The sequence below is a fragment of the Apis cerana genome, linkage group LG7 (genome assembly GCF_029169275.1).
Source record: "Apis cerana isolate GH-2021 linkage group LG7, AcerK_1.0, whole genome shotgun sequence".
Taxonomy (NCBI): domain Eukaryota; kingdom Metazoa; phylum Arthropoda; class Insecta; order Hymenoptera; family Apidae; genus Apis; species Apis cerana.
Window position 1 is genome coordinate 3,532,501 of NC_083858.1, and position 20,253 is coordinate 3,552,753.

The 20,253-nt window shown below is 42.1% G+C and overlaps 2 protein-coding genes across 7 annotated transcripts in view; one reads left to right on the forward strand and one right to left on the reverse strand.

Annotated features, from left to right (window-relative positions):
- Positions 1-177, forward strand: part of LOC108001056 (COMM domain-containing protein 4) — a 20,782-nt gene extending 20,605 nt beyond the window's left edge. For both annotated transcript variants that reach the window (XM_062077697.1, XM_062077698.1), the window contains exon 8: positions 1-177. This exon is cut by the window's left edge and continues 3,736 nt beyond it. The gene's annotated coding sequence lies outside the window, so the exon portion shown is untranslated.
- LOC107998421 (microtubule-associated protein futsch) overlaps positions 1-20,253 on the reverse strand; it is a 34,551-nt gene that overhangs the window by 3,360 nt on the left and 10,938 nt on the right. For 3 of the 5 annotated variants that reach the window (XR_009830710.1, XM_028667039.2, XM_062077696.1), the window contains exons 7-8: positions 2,247-20,241; positions 1-2,138 (exon numbers count right to left, since the gene is read on the reverse strand). The exon at positions 1-2,138 is cut by the window's left edge. Coding sequence is in view for 4 of the 5 variants with exons in the window: in XM_028667039.2 (XP_028522840.2) it covers positions 1,969-2,138; positions 2,247-20,241 (18,165 nt within the window). In the remaining variant the exon portion in view is untranslated. The remainder of the gene's footprint in view (positions 2,139-2,246; positions 20,242-20,253) is intronic. The other 2 variants (XM_028667042.2, XM_028667040.2) reach the window with 2 other exon arrangements.

Genomic DNA, 20,253 nt, shown 5'->3' on the forward strand with positions numbered 1-20,253 from the left:
TCCTTTTTTTACAGTCTTTGCTTTCTTTTCTTTTTCTTTTTTTTTTCTTTTTTTTTCATATACGCGAAGCAGATAGCGATGCCGCTGCGATCGAACACTGGTTTCTTCTCAATATGAAATATCGGAATCATCGCGTTTTCTAATGAAAAAGGAAAAAAAAAAAAAAAAAAAAAGAAACGAACAAATTCATGGAATTCATGAAATATCTCTCGCACAATCTCATCATCGGTACGACACCGTAATTATCGTTTGGTCTAGTTTTTAAAATGGTGCATGATCTGGGAAGTGGTATTTTCGTTTGTTTTGAAATGAAAACATTCTGTTACGTATATTGTTATATATATATATCTACTAAAAAATATCTATAAACGGATTTATCATGGGAATGAACAACTCTGTTTTTAAATCGTCCCGCCTCGAAAAGGAGACATTAAGAAAAAAAACAGAGGTGTCCATTCGAGTACGATTATCGAACGTGGACATTGTTGTCCATTGGATGGATGTTGTACGATATTTTTACTTTATCGCCATCTTAATTTAGCTTCCAATTTTCTACCTTTTTTTTTCTTTTTTTTCTTTTTTTTTTTCTCTCTGTCGAGGAAGAAAACATTATTTTAGATCGCTTTGTTTCTTCGTTTATTCACCTATTACCGTTACTAGTAACGGATTTGAGAGGCATTAGGAATGAAACATCGACAATATGGACATTTTTTTTCTACATAATACTTGTTGTTGTTGTTGTTGTTGTTGTTGTTGTTATTTGATCCAACCCGTTTGTTTATTCTACCTTTACGTATAGAAACACAACACAGATAGATTTCTATCTATAGTACTTTCCGGTGTACCATATAGTCGTTTATCTCTGTTATTACTTACACGAGTAGACATTTATGACGAGAAGATTGATTTTTAAATTCCAACAACGAAGAATCGTGTTAATCGCGATTACGAGTCGGATCGTTCATGCTCGAATTGATCTCCTGGTGTCGGTCGGAAATTTAACATCATAAAAAAATGTACAAAGAGTTCCATTTCTCATCAACTTTGTATCCACCTTTATATCCATTATGCGTATAATATTACCGTGTCGGTATGACTCTAATAAACCTTTGTACGTCTTGTCCGTATTATTGCTAGGCTGTGTTGCGTTGTTCCTGTTTGTCTTCATTTCTTTTTCTTCTTTTTTTTTTCTTTTTTCTTTTTTTTTTTTCTACACAATTTATAATTGTCTTCAATCGAGTCGAATATTGGTGTATAAAAAGATAATTAGTTTACGGTGCAAAGAAGAGCTTCGGTATAAGCATTCTCTCTCTCTACGCAATTCTCTAATGGATTTCTAAGCCATATTTGAAAAACTAAGAACAGGCCAAATCTGTTTATCGTACGTATCAGCAAAGGTCGCATGAACGAGTACCAAGGGAGGTGATCAGTATTATTTTAATACAACTGTCATTGCACATCTTTGTATCAAATATAATAAGAACGAAAGGAAGATTGATAGAGAAGAACGAATAGAAAAAAAAGAAATAAATAAATAACAGATAAGAGAAGGAGCAATTGTTCGCGTCCTCGTCATCGTCCTAGTCCTCGTCTCCGTCGTCTTCGTTGTTGTTATTGTTGCTTTTGATATTTTGCTGTTGTTGTCACATAATTATGTTGTCATATAATCGATACAACGTAATACATAGTCTCGTAGTTGTTGATCCAATTAACCTGTGCATTAAAAAACAAGGAACAACTGCATATCGATTCGTATGGGATGATTAGGCACGAAATTCGGATCGTAAAACAACGACCACGTCAATGTCGTTCGATGTAGCCTCTCCTTAAGTTTTCTAAAGTTTCATGAACCGCTAATAGGCACGGTAAGGAATTCGCGAAACGGCAAGTCCAGAAACGAAGCGATAAAATACACTCTCTGAACACCGCTCAGAACTCAACTATTACGGCTGAGCAGGCTGCCAATCCCTAGAATTCAAGTCTATAGGCACTGCAACTAGTCTCGTGGTCCTGCAGATTAATCGTGCATCGGGATGCCGAGGGTGAAAGGTCAATGTGATTCGCTGCCAGGGCTTCCTCGTTGTCCGCCACCCAATAGCCCAATGTGTCGGTGTCGTAAGTCGGTATCATAGTCACCTCTGAAGAGAAACAAGATTATCAGCTCAATCTAATACGATCAATCCAGATGCCGCCGCTCCACAACTTTTTCATCGATAACCTGATCCCTGAATCAGGACGATACTTACCAAGATCTTTGTCCTCCCATGATCTTTTAGCTTCCAATAACGCGTCGTACACCTCGCGGCTCGGCTCCGTGCCGCTGAACACGTAATATCTCGCCCGTACCCTTTTGAAAAATTCCAACGAGGTGTAGTACGAGTTCCCGTGATGAGGTACGTAAGTCAAATCCACGTAAACCGGCTGCACCTTGTTCTTCGAATCTTTCATCTTTTTCTCGTTCTTTCCCGGGCTCTCCGAACGTTTCTTGTTCTTTATGTTCTCGGACAGCACCCTTTTCGCTTGCTTCTTCTCCTTCTTCGGCGTCCCTGGCGCGCCCTTGTTGGAAATTTCGTTGGTCACTGGCGCGGGCGAGGGCAATCTCAACGGCTCCCCCCAATCGTGTATCGCATCGAAGTTTATCTCGGTGTCGGGGCGCGATTCATCGTTCGCGTTGTTGCTCGTGTTCGCGGGTTGAGTCGCATTTTTCAGGTTGAACTTACGAGGCGGGACAGGGGAGGGAAGGCCGAGAGGGGTTCCCCAACCGTCCAACGGGTCTTTCTTCGTCGGATCGCGCTCGTCCTCCTTGTCGCTCGCATCCGACGCTTCCTGGCGAACGCTGCCGTTCGTGAATCTCGACGAGACAGCCCTTGCACGCGACTCGGCTGATTCCTTTCGTTCCACCCCCATAGTTTTCTCGAAATCGAGGCCCGCCTCGTCGATGTACCTCTTCGCGTCCTGCCTCTCCTTGTAGTCGCCGGCGTACTCCTTCTCCACCAGGAATCGTTTCAACGCGTACGAATCGCTCTGCTGTTCCCTCGAGGAGGGATCTGCCCCCTTGCGCGTCCCGTCGCCGAGTTGGGACGAGGTTGGCAATTCGCCGTAATAGCTCCCTGTCATACCGCCTTCCTTCTCTTTTTCTTGCGGCGCCACGTACTCGTCCACCTTCACGTCCACTTTCTCGGCCAGGATCACCGTCTCTCCCTTCTCGTTCGTCGTTTCCGTCACCTCTCGAGTCGTCGTCACGATCTCTCCGTCGTCGGACACCGTCTTCGTAGTGGTGATGATCGTTCGGATCACCTCGCCAGATCTGAACCCCTCCGGGGTCCCCGTCAACGATCTGCCCTCCGATCTTCTGTCGGGCGTGGATCTTCCGGATTGCACGATATCAGAGGCAATGTCGCGCACGTGAGGGGATACCGGCCGTCTCTCCTTCGCTTCCGCCCCCTTCTCCAATTTTTTCGTGCCTCCCTCCTCCTCCACCCACCGCTTCTCTTCCTTTTCCTGCTTTCTCACGGCCCCCTTGATCGTCGTTCCCTCGTCGGTGGTCGAGGTATCGGTGTCGTCTATCTTCGTGATCGTTGTTGTCACCTTCACGTCGGATAATTTGTGGCCGGTCAGCAGTTTCTCAGCGTCTGACAAACTTACCTTACCATCGGACAACGCGTCCCCCCCAGTAATCACAATTTGTTTCGTTTCCTTTCTCACCGTCTCGACGGTATCAGGTATCGTTATTTCCTTGCTCGTGATCTCTTTTATCGTTTTCAAATCGTCGCCCCCGATCTCGTCCTCCGGGACGATCTCACGTTTCACGATCTTCTTCACTATGATAACTTTACCGTCAGGTGAAATTTCTGATTCCTCTTCGCCCAATAACAATTTCTCCTCGGTTCCCTTGATCTCGAGCCTCGACACATCCGATTCTTCGGTTATCTTCCTGATCGATTCGCCGATTTTACTCTCTTTCAGTATTTGAACGGTATCTGGCTCGTCCTCGCGCACTTCCCGTTTCACGATTCTCTTCACCACGATGACTTTACCATCCGACGAAATTTCTGGCCGCTGCTCGATCGATTCCTCCTCGGTCTCGATCGGCTCACCGATCTTGCTCTCTTTCAATATTATCTGACCAGGCTTTCCCTCCGTCTCCACAACCGACGTGCTCGTCCTCTGGGTCACCGTGGAGGTGATAGTCGTAGCAGTGGTGATCTTGGAAACGTCTGACGGTTTAACGACACCGGATTTCTCCTCCATTTTCTCCACCGTGGAGGCCGTAGGTTCCGAGATCGAGTCGGGAGTCTCGTCTCGGGTCATATCCGGCGTTGATTTACCCGAGAGGGTCGTGATGTGAGTGGTTCGTATCTCCGTAACCCCGCCGACGAACGCTTTGTGGAACTGGCTCTCGTATTGGCCGACCGTGTAATCCGAGATCGACGCGTCCATTTGCGATCCTTGTTGCTGCATTCTTGGATACTCGGATCCTTTGTAATCGTAAGACAGTTTTCTTTCGTCGTATCGAGGGGAGGGAGATTTTTCGTAACGGAAGCCATCCTTGGTGTAACTGTCTTCACCCTCTTCGTCCTCTTGATAGTCGACCTCCGAGTCAATTATGGATTCTCGGACAAGTTTCTTCTTCAAAATTATCTCCTCGATTATTTCTAGAATGATGTATCGGGGCAAAGATGTCCTTACGGTGATCTCCTCCAGTATCTCCTCGGTGATCCTCCTCCCCTGTTTGATGTAATCCTCCTCCAAGAACTTCTCCATCTCGACCCTCTTCTCCTCCGAGATCGATATTTCTTCGTCGATGTGGGGATCGGAGCGTGCAGGGCTGTCCTGGGTGGATTTATCGGAAGCGATCAGCTCTGAACTCAAGCTGGAACTCATGGAACCCTCGCTCGTATCCTTCGTCGCGTCTTTGCCTCGCGCCACTTTCGCTTCGTCCTCCGATCTTTTATGCTCGGCAATTTCTAGAATTGAATCTCTGTGTATTTTTCTCGTCATAACGATCGTTTCGATGATATTCATCACTACGAACTCCGAGACCGAATAAGTCCTAATTATCTCTTCTATCACGTGCGTTGTAATTTTCCTTCCCTTATTTATATATTCCTCTAAGATATATCTCGTGATATTTTCTTCCTTATTGGCTATGTCCTCCTTTCGCTCGTCTTTCAATCGATCGACACTTTCACCCAACGTTCTATCCTCCTTATCGTCGATTTTCTCATCCGCTTTTCCCAATTCCTGTGATACTGATTTACGAGGAACGAACGAGTCTTCCTTGTCCCGTGACGATGGCACTGTGCACACCATGTCTTTAGGCTTTTCAATCGCGTCCGTTTTATCGACAGGCGACACAGATTTATCTTTTATCCCGTCACCAGGGAACTTCGAAACTTCCTTTTTATCGTCCGACGAAATGGAACGTTTCCTTCTGTCGCTAATTCGTAAATCCAAAAGGGAGGTGGGCGATATGTCCACCGATCTCTTTAAATCGGCATCAGAAATTGAATCAGCATCGTGTTCGGCGATATCGGGCGATTTCGATTTAACCGATGCATCTTTGATCTCCGTCGGTGAACTCGTTTCACTCGGGGACTTGGATTTCTCGATATCCTTTGCATCGATGTCCTTTACGTCACCCGCAACACTGGGAGATTTCGACTTATCTTTTGTTTCTGTAACTACGCTTGTTACGCTAGGAGATCTAGATTTATCGATATCTTTCAGATCGGTCGGTGTATCACCAGCAATGCTAGGCGATTTGGACTTGGACTCCGCTGCATCCTTTGGTTCCGCCGTGATACTAGTCACACTTGGAGATCTCGATTTTTCAATATCTTTTAAATCGGTCAAATCGCCAGCAACACTAGGTCTCTTGTCCGCTACTTCCTTCTGCTCCGTAATGACGGCGGTTATACTGGGGGACCTAGATTTTTCTACAGTCTTTGATTCGATATCTTTCGAATCAGTATCGCTGACAACACTTGGTGATTTCGATATATCTTTTGCCTCTGTTAGAGCGCTAGGAGATAGGCTGGGAGATTTGGATTTTTCTTTCACAGGGATATCATCGGGCGCTTCGCCAGCAATGCTAGGCGACTTCGATTTTTCTAAAGGTTCTTTCGATTCTGTAACACTTGTCGCACTTGGAGATCTCGATTTTTCGATACCTTTTGCCTCAACATCCTTCAAATCAGGGGCATCTCCAATTATGCTAGGCGATTTTGATTTATCCGATGGTTCTCTCGTTTCTGTCGTGATACTTGTTACGCTAGGGGATCTAGACTTCTCGATATCTTTAACGTCAACATCTTTCATATCGACAACATCACCGGCAACACTAGGCGATTTTGATTTATCCACAGCCAGTTTCGTTTCCGTTGTACTACTTGTTACGCTCGGAGATCTGGATTTTTCAGTATCTTTTACAACATCCTTCGAATCTACTGATTCTTCTGCGACACTAGGAGATTTTGATTTAATTTCTGTTCCTTTCTCATCTGTTATTTCGCTTGCTAGGCTTGGAGATCTAGATTTTTCCATATCTTTTGTATCGACATCTTTCAAATCGGTAACATCACCAGCAATACTGGGCGACTTTGATTTATCGAAGGCCTCTTTCGGTTCTATAGTAACACTCGAAGATCTAGATTTTTCAATATCCTTTGTGTCAACGTCCTTTAAATCTAGTTCTTCACCAACAACACTGGGCGATTTTGATTTATCGGCTGATTCTTTAGGTTCACCTCCATCGCTCACCGTGCTTGGAGATTTTTCAATACGTTTTACATCAATATCCTTAAAATCAGGTTCTTCACCAGCAACGCTGGGTGACTTTGATTTGTCCGATGATTCTTTGACTTCTGCTGTGACACTAGTTACACTGGGAGATCTAGATTTATCTATGTCTTTTGTATCAATATCCTTTAATTCTGGCTCTTCCCCAACAACACTCGGTGACTTTGATTTATCTGATGGTACTTTCACTTCTGTTGTAACGCTTGCCACGCTGGGAGATCTCGATTTTTCAATCTCCTTTGCAACATCTTCCGATTTTGAAAGTTCTTTGATTTCTGTTGTTAAACTTGGAGACCTGGACTTTTCAATATCTTTCGTATCGACATCTTTTAATTCGGCAACATCACTAGAAACACTGGGTGACTTTGATTTATCCGATGGTTCTTTCACTTCCGCAGTAACACTCGTCACACTTGGAGACCTGGATTTTTCTATGTCTTTTATCTCAACATCCTTTAATTCTGGCTTTTCACCAGCAACACTGGGAGATTTTGATTTATCTGATGCCTCTTTTTCTTCTGTGACACTTGTTACGCTCGGAGACCTCGACTTTTCAATTTCCTTTGTATCTTTCAATTCAACAACTTCATCAGTAACACTGGGAGACTTTGATTTATCTGATGATTCCTTCATTTCGGTTGTAATACTTGTTGAACTGGGAGACCTCGATTTTTTAATCTCTTTTGTATCAACATCCTTTAACTCTGGCTCTTCACCAGCAACACTCGGTGATTTTGATTTATCCGATGGCTCTTTCACTTCTGTTGTGACACTTGCTACGCTGGGAGACCTCGACTTTTCTATTTTTTTCGAGTCAACATCCTTTAACTCTGGCTCTTCACCAGCAACACTCGGTGACTTTGATTTATCCGATGGCTCTTTTGTTTCTGCAGTGACACTTGTTACGCTGGGAGACCTCGACTTTTCTATTTCTTTCGAGTCAACATCCTTTAATTCTGGTTTTTCACCAGCAACACTGGGAGACTTTGATTTATCCGATGGCTCTTTTGTTTCTGCTGTAATACTTGTTACGCTGGGAGACCTCGACTTTTCAATCTCCTTTGTATCGATGTCTTTCAATTCAGCAACTTCACCAGCAATACTAGGCGACTTTGATTTATCCATTGGTTCTTTTGTTTCTACAGTGACACTTGTTACACTGGGTGATCTAGATTTTTCAATCTCCTTTGTATCAACATCTTTCATTTCAGCAACTTCACCTGCAACACTGGGAGACTTTGATTTATCCGTTTGTTCTTTTGTTTCTGCTGTGACACTTGTTACACTGGGAGACCTAGATTTTTCAATCTCCTTTGCATCAACATCTTTCAATTCAGCAACTTCACCAGCAATACTAGGCGACTTTGATTTATCTATTGGCTCTTTTGTTTCTGCTGTGACACTTGTTACACTGGGAGACCTAGATTTTTCAATTTCCTTTGTATCAACATCTTTCAATTCGGCAACTTCATCAGTAACACTGGGAGACTTTGATTTATCTGATGGTTCTTTCGTTTCTGCGGTGACACTTGTTACACTGGGAGACCTAGATTTTTCAATCTCCTTTGTATCGATGTCTTTCAATTCAGCAACTTCACCAGCAATACTAGGCGACTTTGATTTATCCATTGGTTCTTTTGTTTCTACAGTGACACTTGTTACACTGGGTGATCTAGATTTTTCAATCTCCTTTGTATCAACATCTTTCAATTCGGCAACTTCACCAGCAATACTAGGAGACTTTGATTTATCTGATGCTTCTTTCGTTTCTGCGGTGACACTTGTTACACTGGGTGATCTAGATTTTTCAATCTCCTTTGTATCAACATCTTTCAATTCGGCAACTTCATCAGTAACACTGGGAGACTTTGATTTATCTGATGCTTCTTTCGTTTCTGCGGTGACACTTGTTACACTGGGAGACCTAGATTTTTCAATTTCCTTTGCATCAACATCTTTCAATTCAGCAACATCACCAGCAATACTAGGCGACTTTGATTTATCCATTGGCTCTTTTGTTTCTGCTGTGACACTTGTTACACTGGGAGACCTAGATTTTTCAATCTCCTTTGTATCAACATCTTTCATTTCAGCAACTTCACCTGCAACACTGGGAGACTTTGACTTATCCGTTGGCTCTTCTGTTTCTGCTGTGACGCTTGTTACGCTAAGAGACCGCGATTTTTCAATCTCCTTTGTATCAACATCTTTCAATTCAGCAACTTCATCAGTAACACTGGGAGACTTTGATTTATCTGATGCTTCTTTCGTTTCTGCAGTGACACTTGTTACACTGGGAGACCTAGATTTTTCAATCTCCTTTGTATCAACATCTTTCATTTCAGCAACTTCACCTGCGACACTGGGAGACTTTGATTTATCCGTTGGTTCTTTTGTTTCTGCTGTGACACTTGTTACACTGGGAGACCTCGACTTTTCAATCTCCTTTGTATCGACATCTTTTAATTCAACAACTTCACCAGAAATACTAGGCGACTTTGATTTATCCATTGGTTCTTTTATTTCTGCAGTGACAGTCGTTACACTGGGAGACCTCGATTTTTCAATCTCTTTTGTATCGACATCTTTCAATTCAGCAACTTCACCAGAAATACTAGGCGACTTTGATTTATCGATTGGTTCTTTTATTTCTGCAGTTGCACTTGTTACACTTGGAGACCTGGATTTTTCAATCTCCTTTGTATCAATATCCTTTAATTCTGGTTCTTCGCCAGTAACACTTGGCGATTTTGATTTATCTGATGGCTCCTTAACTTCTGTTGTAACGCTTGTGATGCTAGGGGTCCTCGACTTTTCGATTTCTTTTATATCAACATCTTTCAATTCAGCAACTTCGCTAGCAACACTGGGTGATTTTGATTTATCTGACTGTTCCTTCGGTTCTGCAATAACACTTGGAGATCTGGATTTTTCTATATCTTTTACCTCAACATCCTTCAATTCTGGTTCTTCACCAGCAATACTGGGCGACTTTGATTTATCGGATGATTCTTTTGATTCACTTGGAGATCTGAATTTTTCTTTATCTTTTATATCGACATCCTTTAATTGTGGTTCTTCACCAGCAATACTGGGAGACTTTGATTTATCTGATGGTTCTTTCGGTTCTGCAATAACACTCGTTACACTTGGAGATCTAGATTTTTCTACATCTTTTATTTCAACATCTTTTAATTCAGGCTTTTCACCAGCAACACTGGGAGATTTTGATTTATCTGATGATTCTTTCGGTTCTGCAATAACACTTGTTACACTTGGAGATCTGGATTTTTCTACATCTTTTATCTCAACATCCTTTAATTCTGGCTTTTCATCAGCAACACTAGGAGATTTTGATTTATCTGATGGTTCTTTCGATTCCATAGTTACACTTGGAGATCTGGATTTTTCTACATCTTTTACTTCAACATCTTTTAATTCTGGTTCTTCACCAGCAACACTGGGCGACTTTGATTTATCTGATAATTCTTTCGGTTCCGTAATAACACTTGTGACACTTGGAGATCTGGATTTTTCTATGTCTTTTATTTCGACATCTTTTAATTCTGGCTTTTCTCCAGCAACACTGGGAGACTTTGATTTATCTGATGGCTCTTTTTCTTCTGCTGTGACACTTGTTACGCTGGGAGATCTCGATTTTTCAATTTCTTTTTTATCAACATCTTTCAGATCAATAACTTCACCAACAATACTGGGTGACTTTGATTTTTCTGATGGTTCTTTTACTTCTGTTGTAGTGCTCGTTAGGCTAGGAGATCTGGACTTTTCTATTTCTTTCATGTCAATGTCTTTCATTTCTGTTGTTACACTTGGAGATCTGGATTTTTCTACGTCTTTTACCTCGATATCCTTTAATTCTGGCTCTTCACCAGCAACACTAGGCGATTTTGATTTATCTGATAACTCTTTTGGCTCTCCAGTAACACTCGTTACACTTGGAGACCTAGATTTTTCTTTATCTTTTATCTCAATATCTTTTAATTCTGGCTTTTCATCAGCAATACTGGGAGGCTTTGATTTGTCTAATGGCTCTTTCTCTTCTGCTGTGACACTTGTTACGCTGGGAGACCTTGACTTTTCAATTTCTTTTTTATCAACATCTTTCAGATCAACAACTTCACCAGCAATACTGGGTGACTTTGATTTATCTGATGGTTCTTTTGCTTCTGCTGTAGTGCTTGTTACGCTAGGAGATCTGGACTTTTCTATTTCTTTCATATCAACGTCTTTTATTTCTGTTGTTACACTAGGAGATCTAGATTTTTCAATCTCTTTTGTATCAATATCCTTTAATTCTGGTTCTTCACCAGAAACACTAGGTGACTTTTCTATGGTTTCTTTAACTTCTGTTGGAACACTAATTACACTGGGTGTTCTAGATTTTTCAATATCTTTTAAATCTTGCTCTTCTTCAGGACTAGGTGTTTTTGATTTATCCATTGTTTTCTTTTCTTCTGAAGGAATACTTGTTACACTGGGAGATCTTGATTTTTCAATTTCTTTTGTTTCGATATCTTTTAAATCGGATTCATCTCCAGCAATACTGGACGATTTTAATTTGTCGGATACCTCTTTTGGCTCTGCTGTAACACTTGTTACACTAGGTGTTCTAGATTTATCAATACTGGTTACCTCTACTTCTTTCAAATCTTCGATATCACCAGCAATACTGGGCGATCTTGTTTTATCCTCTGTTTCATCTATTTCACTTGGTGATTTAGATTTATCGATTGCCTTAGTTTCAGCCTCTGTTACAAGATGAATTTCACTTGAAATACTAGATCGTTTCGATACATCGATCACCGTTTTTGTTTCTATTGGTATACTTTCGGGCTTAATTTCTTCTTTGACTTTCTCAATTTTTTCAATTACATGTTTTTCTATATCTATTTTCTCCTTCATTTTCGTTTCTTCTTCTTTGGGAGGAACTATTTCTTTATCCGTGATATCAAGTTCTTGAATTTTTTCTGTTATAATGGGAGATTTTGGTTTTTCTGTAGTATCTGTAACAAAAGTTGATTTTGATGTATCGATTGGTTCTTTGCTCTTTTCATCAAAAGTACTTAGCTCTTTATCAGTTACAATTGTTGTATCTAATTTTGTTTGTATTTCCACTTTAGATTTATCAACATCTATAATTGGAAGCTTATCCTTATCAATAATATCAGTCTGTTTAATATCAGAGGATATTTTATCCTCGAGTATTTTTGATTCATCGGGAATTTCTGCCTCTAAATCTTTCAATTTCTCTTCTTTCATTTTAATCTCACTTATCTGCTGCAAATCGTCTTTCTTTTCTATTTTATCTTGGTCAGTAGAGATTTCTAATTTGCGATCTGTGATTAATTCTTTTTCTTCTATTTTGGCAGGTTCGATAATTGATTCCTCTTTCGGTGATTCACTCTTTTCACGCAACACACACACTTCTTCTTTTTCATCTTTTTTCATTTCAATTTCACGAATCTCTTGGCCAATTTCTTCAACTCGCTTTGTTATGGTTTCTGTTTCTAAAATTGATTTCGCCGGTTCTATCTCTTTTGTATCGGTTGGAATTTTGCTCGGTTCTTTTAATTTTTCCGTGGGTGATTTCGCAAAAATGGTTTCTGCCGGTGAAACGTCCTCCGATCGAATCGATTCGGATGATTTTAATGCACTTATTTCAAGGATTTTCTTATCAGTTTCTTCCTTGGATTTCTGTAAATGATCTTCAACAATTTTTTCGTGCAATTCTTCTTTCCCAATAATGTCAGGTTTTACTTTAGTCATATCCTCAATTTGTTTCTGTTGTAATGGAGATTTGGGAGTTTCTGTGTCCATAACAGATGGAGAAGTACTACTATCCGCCTCCCTCGGTTTACCTTTCTCCAAACTATCCTCGAGATCGCGCGAATCACGTGTATCGATTGGAGATTTATCCAAACTGTCTTCGGGCGTTATTTTTCCAATGTCTTTTGGCAATGACTTTTCAGAAATACTGTCCTTTTCTGGGCTACTTATTTCCGAATGCAGAGAGTCCTTATCTAAAAGCAAAGAATCTTTATCAGGTGTTGTTTTGATAGACGTATCTTTAAGAGAATCTTCGGGTGTAATAGCTTTTTGAAATGCAATAGTACCGGCTGCACAAATTTCCGTTTCCTGTCCACCGTCTTCGCTACTCGCTGTGACTAACATTCGTCGAACGGATCCAATGTCTTCTCCGATTTCTGGTTTCTTCTCCTTTATTTCTTCTATCTGTGCTTCTATACTCGAATCGATACGTTCCTGTTCTTGTTTCCGTTCCTTAACTGAGGATAGATCTTCTGGAACAATTTGTTTTTCATCTTCAATTTTCTCCAATTTCGGAGATATTTTTTCTACTTTAGCTAACTCCTCGATACTTGGTTTACGATCAATGATGTCTTTGATTGATTCAATTTCGGTTTCAACTATTTTCTCCGGAGATTTCTCCTTAATTACTTCCTTCTTATCTTCTGGTTTCTCTTCTTTTACTATGTCTGGAGTTTTAACTTTTTCGCCTTTATCAAGTTTTTCTTCCTCGACGGTGGATTTTAATTCAGGTAACGATTCTACTAATTTTATTTCTTCTTTCTTCTCCTCAATCTTTATTTCTTTTTCCTCCTCTACGGGTTTCTTCTCTTCTTTCTTCTCCTCAACCTTGATTTCTTTCTCTTCTTTTACTGGTTCCTTTTCCTCAATCTTTACTTCTTTTTCTTCCTCTGCGGGTTTCTTTTCTTCTTTCTTTTCCTCAATTTTTATTTCTTTCACTTCTTCTATTGGTTCCTTTTCTTCTTTCTTCTCCTCAACCTTTACTTCTTTTTCTTCTGCGATAGGTTTAGTTTCTTCTTTCTCCTTCTCATCCTTTAATTCTTTTCCTTCCTCTTCGGGTTTCTTTTCTTCTTTCTTTTCCTCCACCTTTATTTCTTTTTCTTTCTCTTCAGGTTTTTTTTCTTCTTTCTTTTCCTCAACTTCTAATTCTTTTACTTCCTCTATGGGTTTCTTTTCTACTTGTTTCTCTTCAATCTTTAATTCTTTTTCTTTTTCTTCAGGTTTTTTTTCTTCTTTTTTCTCTTCAACTTTTAATTCTTTTTCTTCCTCCACAGATTTCTTTTCTTCTTTCTTCTCTTCAATTTTTAATTCTTTTTTTTCTTCTTCGGGTTTCTTTTCTTCTTTCTTTTCTTCCACCTTTAATTCCTTTTCTTCCTCCACAGATTTCTTTTCTTCTTTTTTCTCTTCAATTTTTAATTCCTTCTCTTCTTCTACAGGTTTCTTTTCTTCTTGTTTCTCTTCAATCTTTAATTCTTTTTCTTCTTCTACAGGTTTCTTTTCTTCTTTTTTCTCCTCAACTTTTATTTCTTTTTCTTCTTTTTCGGGTTTCTTTTCTTCTTTCTTGTCTTCAATCTTTAATTCTTTTTTTTCTTCTTCAGGCTTCTTTTCTTCTTTCTTTTCTTCTACTTTTAATTCCTTTTCTTCTTCTACAGGTTTCTTTTCTTCTTTCTTCTCCTCTACTTTTAATTCCTTTTCTTCTTCTACGGGTTTCTTTTCTTCTTTCTTTTCCTCCACTTTTAATTCTTTTTCTTCTTTTTCTGCAGGTTTCTTTTCTTCTTTCTTCTCCTCTACCTTTATTTCTTTTTCTTCTACTGCAAGTTCCTTTTCTTCTTTCTTATCTTCAATCTGTAATTCTTTTTCTTCTTTTGTTGGTTTCTTTTCTTCTTTTTTGTCCTCAACTTTTAATTCTTTTTCTTCCTCTTCGGGTTTCTTTTCTTCTTTTTTCTCTTCTATTTTTAATTCTTTCTCTTGTTGAGGTTTTCTTTCCTCTTTTTCAACTTGAGGTGTAATCACTTTCGGTGTTTCTTCTAATTTTTTCGTTATTGTTTTATCAATAATTTTTTCTTCCTTTTTCTCTTTAGCTTCGTCTAAATATTTTTCTGTTGTATCGAGGGGCTCCATTTCTTTTGCTATTTCTAACGTCTTGATTAATTTTTTAGATTCTTTCTTTTCTATTTCTTCTTTATCCAATTTAACAAATTGTACTTTGTCGACATCGATGTCTAATTCTTTCTTCTCTATTTTCTCTTTCGTCTCATGAACAAATTTTTCATCAGCCTCGATAACTTCGCTTATTACGTCTTCAACAGCTTCTTCAGCGTATTCTCGTTCCCTCGATTCATCCGATTTTGGCGAAATAATCCGCGAGGTGTCTTCTAGCGAAGTAACCGTTACTTCACCCACTTTATATTCTTGTTCAACAGCTTCGAAATCATCGGTAATGTCTTTTTCTTTTCTTATTTGTTTTTTAATTTGTATCTCTTCTTTCGAAATTTTTTTACCGATACTAACAAAACCATCTTCTTCTACTTCTTCTTCCTCCTCCTCTTCTTCTTCGACTTCTTCCTTTTTTTTCAAGTCGAGTTCTGCTTTGAGTGTTTCAGGTGCTTCGAATAGTTTCTCTTCTTTTTCCTTCTCTAGTTTCGCGACAGGTACTTTATCGATTGGCAATAATACTTCCTCTGGTTCTTTCGTAATTTCTTTTTCTTTTTCTTCCTTTTCGATTTCTTTCTTTTCCACTTTTTCTATTTCTTCCTTTTCTTCTTCTTTCTTTTGTTTAAGAACAATCTGTTCTACCTGCGAATCAAACAGATCTTTAGTAGGAACATCGATTAATTTATGAATAATAATTTCTTGAATAATACGAATAATAATCGTTTTCGGTACAGTTTTTCTCACAGAAATTTCCTCCACGATTTCAATGGTTATACATCTCCCTTTTTTCATATATTCACTAATTATATATTCCTCGAGTTCCATTTGCAATCGTGGAGTAATCGATTCGAGTTTCAAGATATCTACGTTATCGACAACATCCTCCTTCGAAAGTCCTTTCCGTATGATAATCTCTTCAATAATATAAATCACACGCTCTTTTGGAACACGTTTCACGATTGTGATATATTCTACAATCTCAATCGTAATTCTCTTCTTCTTCAATACAAGCTCTTCGATAATCTCTTCTATCATGCGATCAACCTTATCGATGATCGCTCTTACTTCGGACGGCAATTCAATTGAGGTAGCAATTTCTTCACTCGCGTCCACTTTGGCCTCTTTATCCGTTACGAATTTTGGCGATGTTGGCGTCGAACCGGGAGAGACCATCACGATCTCCGCCTTCGCGGGAGAAATCTTTTGATCGAAACCTATCACCGACTCTTCTACTCCTGTTCCAATTTGTGCTTCATCGATCGATTTTCTCGCGGTTTCTTTCACGCATACGTCCTCTAATCCAGCTTCCATTACATCCACTTTCGGAGAAACAACTTCCTTATCTAAAACAACCGGCTCCTTTATCGGTTTTTTATCCTCTTTCAATATCTCTTCGCAAATTTCTTTAACGTCACGTTTATCCTCCGATTTCTTTTCCGGAGACGTAATCTTCTCGATTTTCTTAACCATTTTCACGCAAGGCTCCTCGTGCACTTCGACGAGCTCTTCGGCTTCCTCCTGATAAGGAGAAATCTCTTCCGTGATACCGACTTTCGTCGGCATTACAGCAATTTTATCTTCGGTCGTGGTTAATTTTTCAGGCGATTCGACGCCTTCGCCTTCAGAAACTGGCGATTTAGTTTTAGCGGCAGTAGGTGATACAGCAACTTCTTCTTTTTTGATCGGCTCCTCGAATAAAGTTTTGTCCGAAAATAAATCGTCCTCCTTCAGAACTTGAGCAACTTTGCGCACGATTTCAATGACATCTTTTGGCTTTTCCTCGATATCTATGCCAGCCGTCCCAGCGAGGACTTCGCCAACATCTCGAACAGCCTCTTTAACGTCTTTAGTAGGCACTGGTTCCCAATCTTCCTCTTTCGGTATTTCGAATTTTACTTTCTCCGGTTCTTTAGTTTCGGGCGATATGCTCTCGATCTGTGGTTTTATCGCTTCCAGTTTCTCCACTACACCCTCCAACGTGTCTTTAACGATATCTTTTACTACTGGTACTTCTCGTGTTAGGTCGACAGTTTCTTCTTCGATCTTCTCTTCTAGCGACTCCAACGAGTCTCTCAGGCTATCCTTCACCGTCTTGAATTTCTTCGAAGCTTCTTCCAGCAAGGCTTTTATCTCTTCCGCGTCTTCCTCCACTTCTTCTCCGACCTCCTCTTCCTTCCTAATCTTGGTATCGATCTCTTTTATTTCCTCTTTCTTCTCGTCCAACGCGACTTCTTTCGGCTGAACTTCACTCACTTTCACGTCTTCTTTTATCACAATTTTTTCGTCGACAGGTTTAGGCGCAGCGACTTCCTCCTCCTTCTCTTCAATTTCACTCGGTTTCTCCTTAATCTCGGGCTTTGCTTCGTCCGGTTTTGGTACGGAAACATCCTCGATGACTCGTTCCTTCGCGATAATTTCTTCAACAGCCGGTGAAATCTTTGCATCGCTATCCTTCCGTTCCACTTCGGTCACCGCAACTTCTTGCGCTTTTTCACTAGGTTTACCCACTTTGGGGAACATTTTCTCCATATCGACCTCTTCAAGAACAGTTTTCTCTACCTTAGCTTCTTTAGGAGAGCTCGACTTGGACGAAGATTTTTCGTCAACATCTTTCTCTTGCTCCTTCTTCGATTTTTTAGTCAACTTATCGATACCCTTCTCAAATTTATCGGCAACCTTGCCGAAGAAACTGAAAACACCTTTTTGCTCCTTAACCGGCGGAGTGGGCGGCTCTTGTTCCGGTTTCTGTTCCGGCTTCTGTTCTTGTTGCGGCAATGTCAGCTTTTCCTCTTTGTCCTTTTCGAAGTCCTCTATTCTGTACAACTTGGGATCCACCTCCTCGTGGACAGGCAGATCGGCAACCTCGTCCGGCGTTTTCACGATATCTCGTTGCACAGCTTGCCGGATGTCGAACACGTGAACGTCTGGCTTGGTGGTTACCGTGAGAGGTACGATTCGCGAAGGGGCAACAGCGACCTCTTCTTCCTTAACCTTCGGTATCACGTCTTTCTCTTTCACCTCCTCGATGATGTGTTTCTCGTCGATATCTTCTTTTATCTCGTCGAGCGGTATACGCTCGTCCTCGGGAAGCGTTGGGGCTGTCGTCGTGGCGCCAGATTCCAGTGTCGAAATCCTCTCTTGCGACTCCTCCAATTTCTCGGGGATTTGTTCCTTTTGGTCAACCTCGGGCTTCAAGTCGGTATCGGTAGTTTTCTTCTCGGACGAGTCTAATTTGTCCGGGCTCAAGCTGGACGGTTCCTTCGTGATATCCTCGCTATCCTTCTTCCCGGAATCGTCCTTTTCCTCGGGCTTCTGTTGTACCGTTTCCGCCGCTGTAGCGATTATATCCTTCACCTCCTCCTCCAGTTGCTCTCTCCGATCCGGCGACAGATCGATAGGCTCCGCCCCCTCCTCCTCGATCTTCAACGTTTCCATTACTTTCTCCTCCCCTTCCTTCTCCCTCTTCTCCACCACCACGCTTTCGTCCCTCTCCTTCTCCTCCACCTCCTCCTCCTCCCCCTTCTCCTTCACCTGTTCCATATCCTTCAGCATCTTCGCCTTCTCCGATTCAGCCTCGTCCAAGATATGTTTCTGCTCACCCTCCCCGCTCTGGGTAGAGTCCTCGATATAATCCTCCTCCTTCTCGACGATCAAATATTCGTCGATCATCTCCCTCTTCAATGCCTCCTCCATGTCGGGCTCGATTATGTCGTCATCCGTGATGTCCTCCTCCTTCTTGTCGGTAAGCTCGGCCGTGATTTCATCATCCCCCTCGGAACGATCGTCTTTCCTCGTCTCCTCGATGCGTTCCGCCTTCTGGAGGACGGCCTCGATCTCCTCCACGACCTCCCGTTCCTCCTTCAGATCGGCCAACACCTTGCTCTCGATCGAGTCCAACGAGATGTCCTCCGACTGTTCCATCAAGCTCTTCTCGGCCAGCCTGCCACCCGCCTCGGCCTCGATCCCGGACGGTGTGGACACCGTGGACGAGTCGGCGGTCCCCTTCTCCCCCTTCGCCCTGCGGGCAACGACACCATCCTTATCGGACTTGACGGAAGTCGTTGGCGTGCTTCGAGTCGACTTCGCCGGGCTGCCGGACACCCGTGCCTTGCTCGGGCTGACAGGCTTCCTTCGGCCTATCGGCTTCCTGTCCATTGGCTTCGGCTTCGCCGTCACTTTCACCGCGGCGGTTACACCTGTTTCCTTTATCGCCGACTTCTTCTGCTCCACCACCTTCCTGTTGTTCGCGTCCTTCGTGCTTTTCGCCGGGGGCGCGACCTCGATCTTGTGAACAGGCGGCATCTTTTTAACCGCCTTCGAGATTTCCGTTTTAGTCGCTACCCCGTTCATGGTCTTCTTGGGGGTGGTCGGTGACGATTTGATCACCGTTTCCTTCTTCTCCACGGGGGATTGCTTCGCCTTCTTCGATTCGCTGATCTTCGACTTCGGCATCGAGTCTATTCTCGCGGGCTTCGCGCTCTTCGCCTCCTTCTTCCTCGGTTTCGCCTCCTTCGCCGGGGGCGCGATTATCTTCTCCGCCTCCTGCCTCGCCCCAGCCTCGACAGGCTTCCTCGGTTCCTCCTCCCGTTTTTCATCTTTCTCTAGCTTTCCAATCTCCTTCTTTACAATCTCCTTTTTCGCCTCCTTCTCCGCCTTCTGCTCCTTCCTCTCCTTCACGTCCTTCATCTCCACCTCTATCTTCTTGTTCTCCAACGCCTTTTTAGTCTTCGCCTCGGGTTTGACCGGTTGCGGCTGTTTAGTGGGTATGATAGGTGTGCCCTGGGCTACGCGGGGCGGCAAATCGTCCCCGCCTTTTATCACTTTCATCTCGGGCGACTCCTTCTTCTCCTTCTTCGCGTCCCCTATCTTCTTCGCCGGCTCCTTGTCGGTTATGAGGCTGAACTTTTGCTTGGCCGGTTTGTCGCGCAAGGTCGCCAACGAGGCGGACGGGGAAAGGCTTTTCGCCGAGCATACGGGATGCTTGAGAAACTCGAGGTGCTTCAATCGTTCGAACCCTTCGAAGATCTTGAGCTGGGGGGTACTCCCGGGGAAAAGGATCCTCGTGATGGTGTCCTCGGGATTGGCAGGTTGCCAAACGAGCATGGCGCATATCGAGACCAGATTCTGAATCGGGAACGTTAAATTGTTGGAGTCTTTTTTGTGGGAGCCGGAGAATAATTTCGAGTCCGAGGTGTGCCATTTGGCAAGGAATTCCCTCACTTCGCGGCTATCCTTGCTCGGGCTCAGCACGTACATGTCCAACGTGCCGTGGCCCACTTTGTGGTAAAGATTGATCGGGTCCGGATCCCTGTAGCACGGATGCGCTCGCAAATTGATGTGCCGTAGATTAACGACCATCTCTTGGCCAATGTCGGTGAGATTCAGGATCAGAGGATCGATATCTTTGTTCCCATCCGGTGAATTGGATTGTCTTCTCTCCTGTTACGTGAG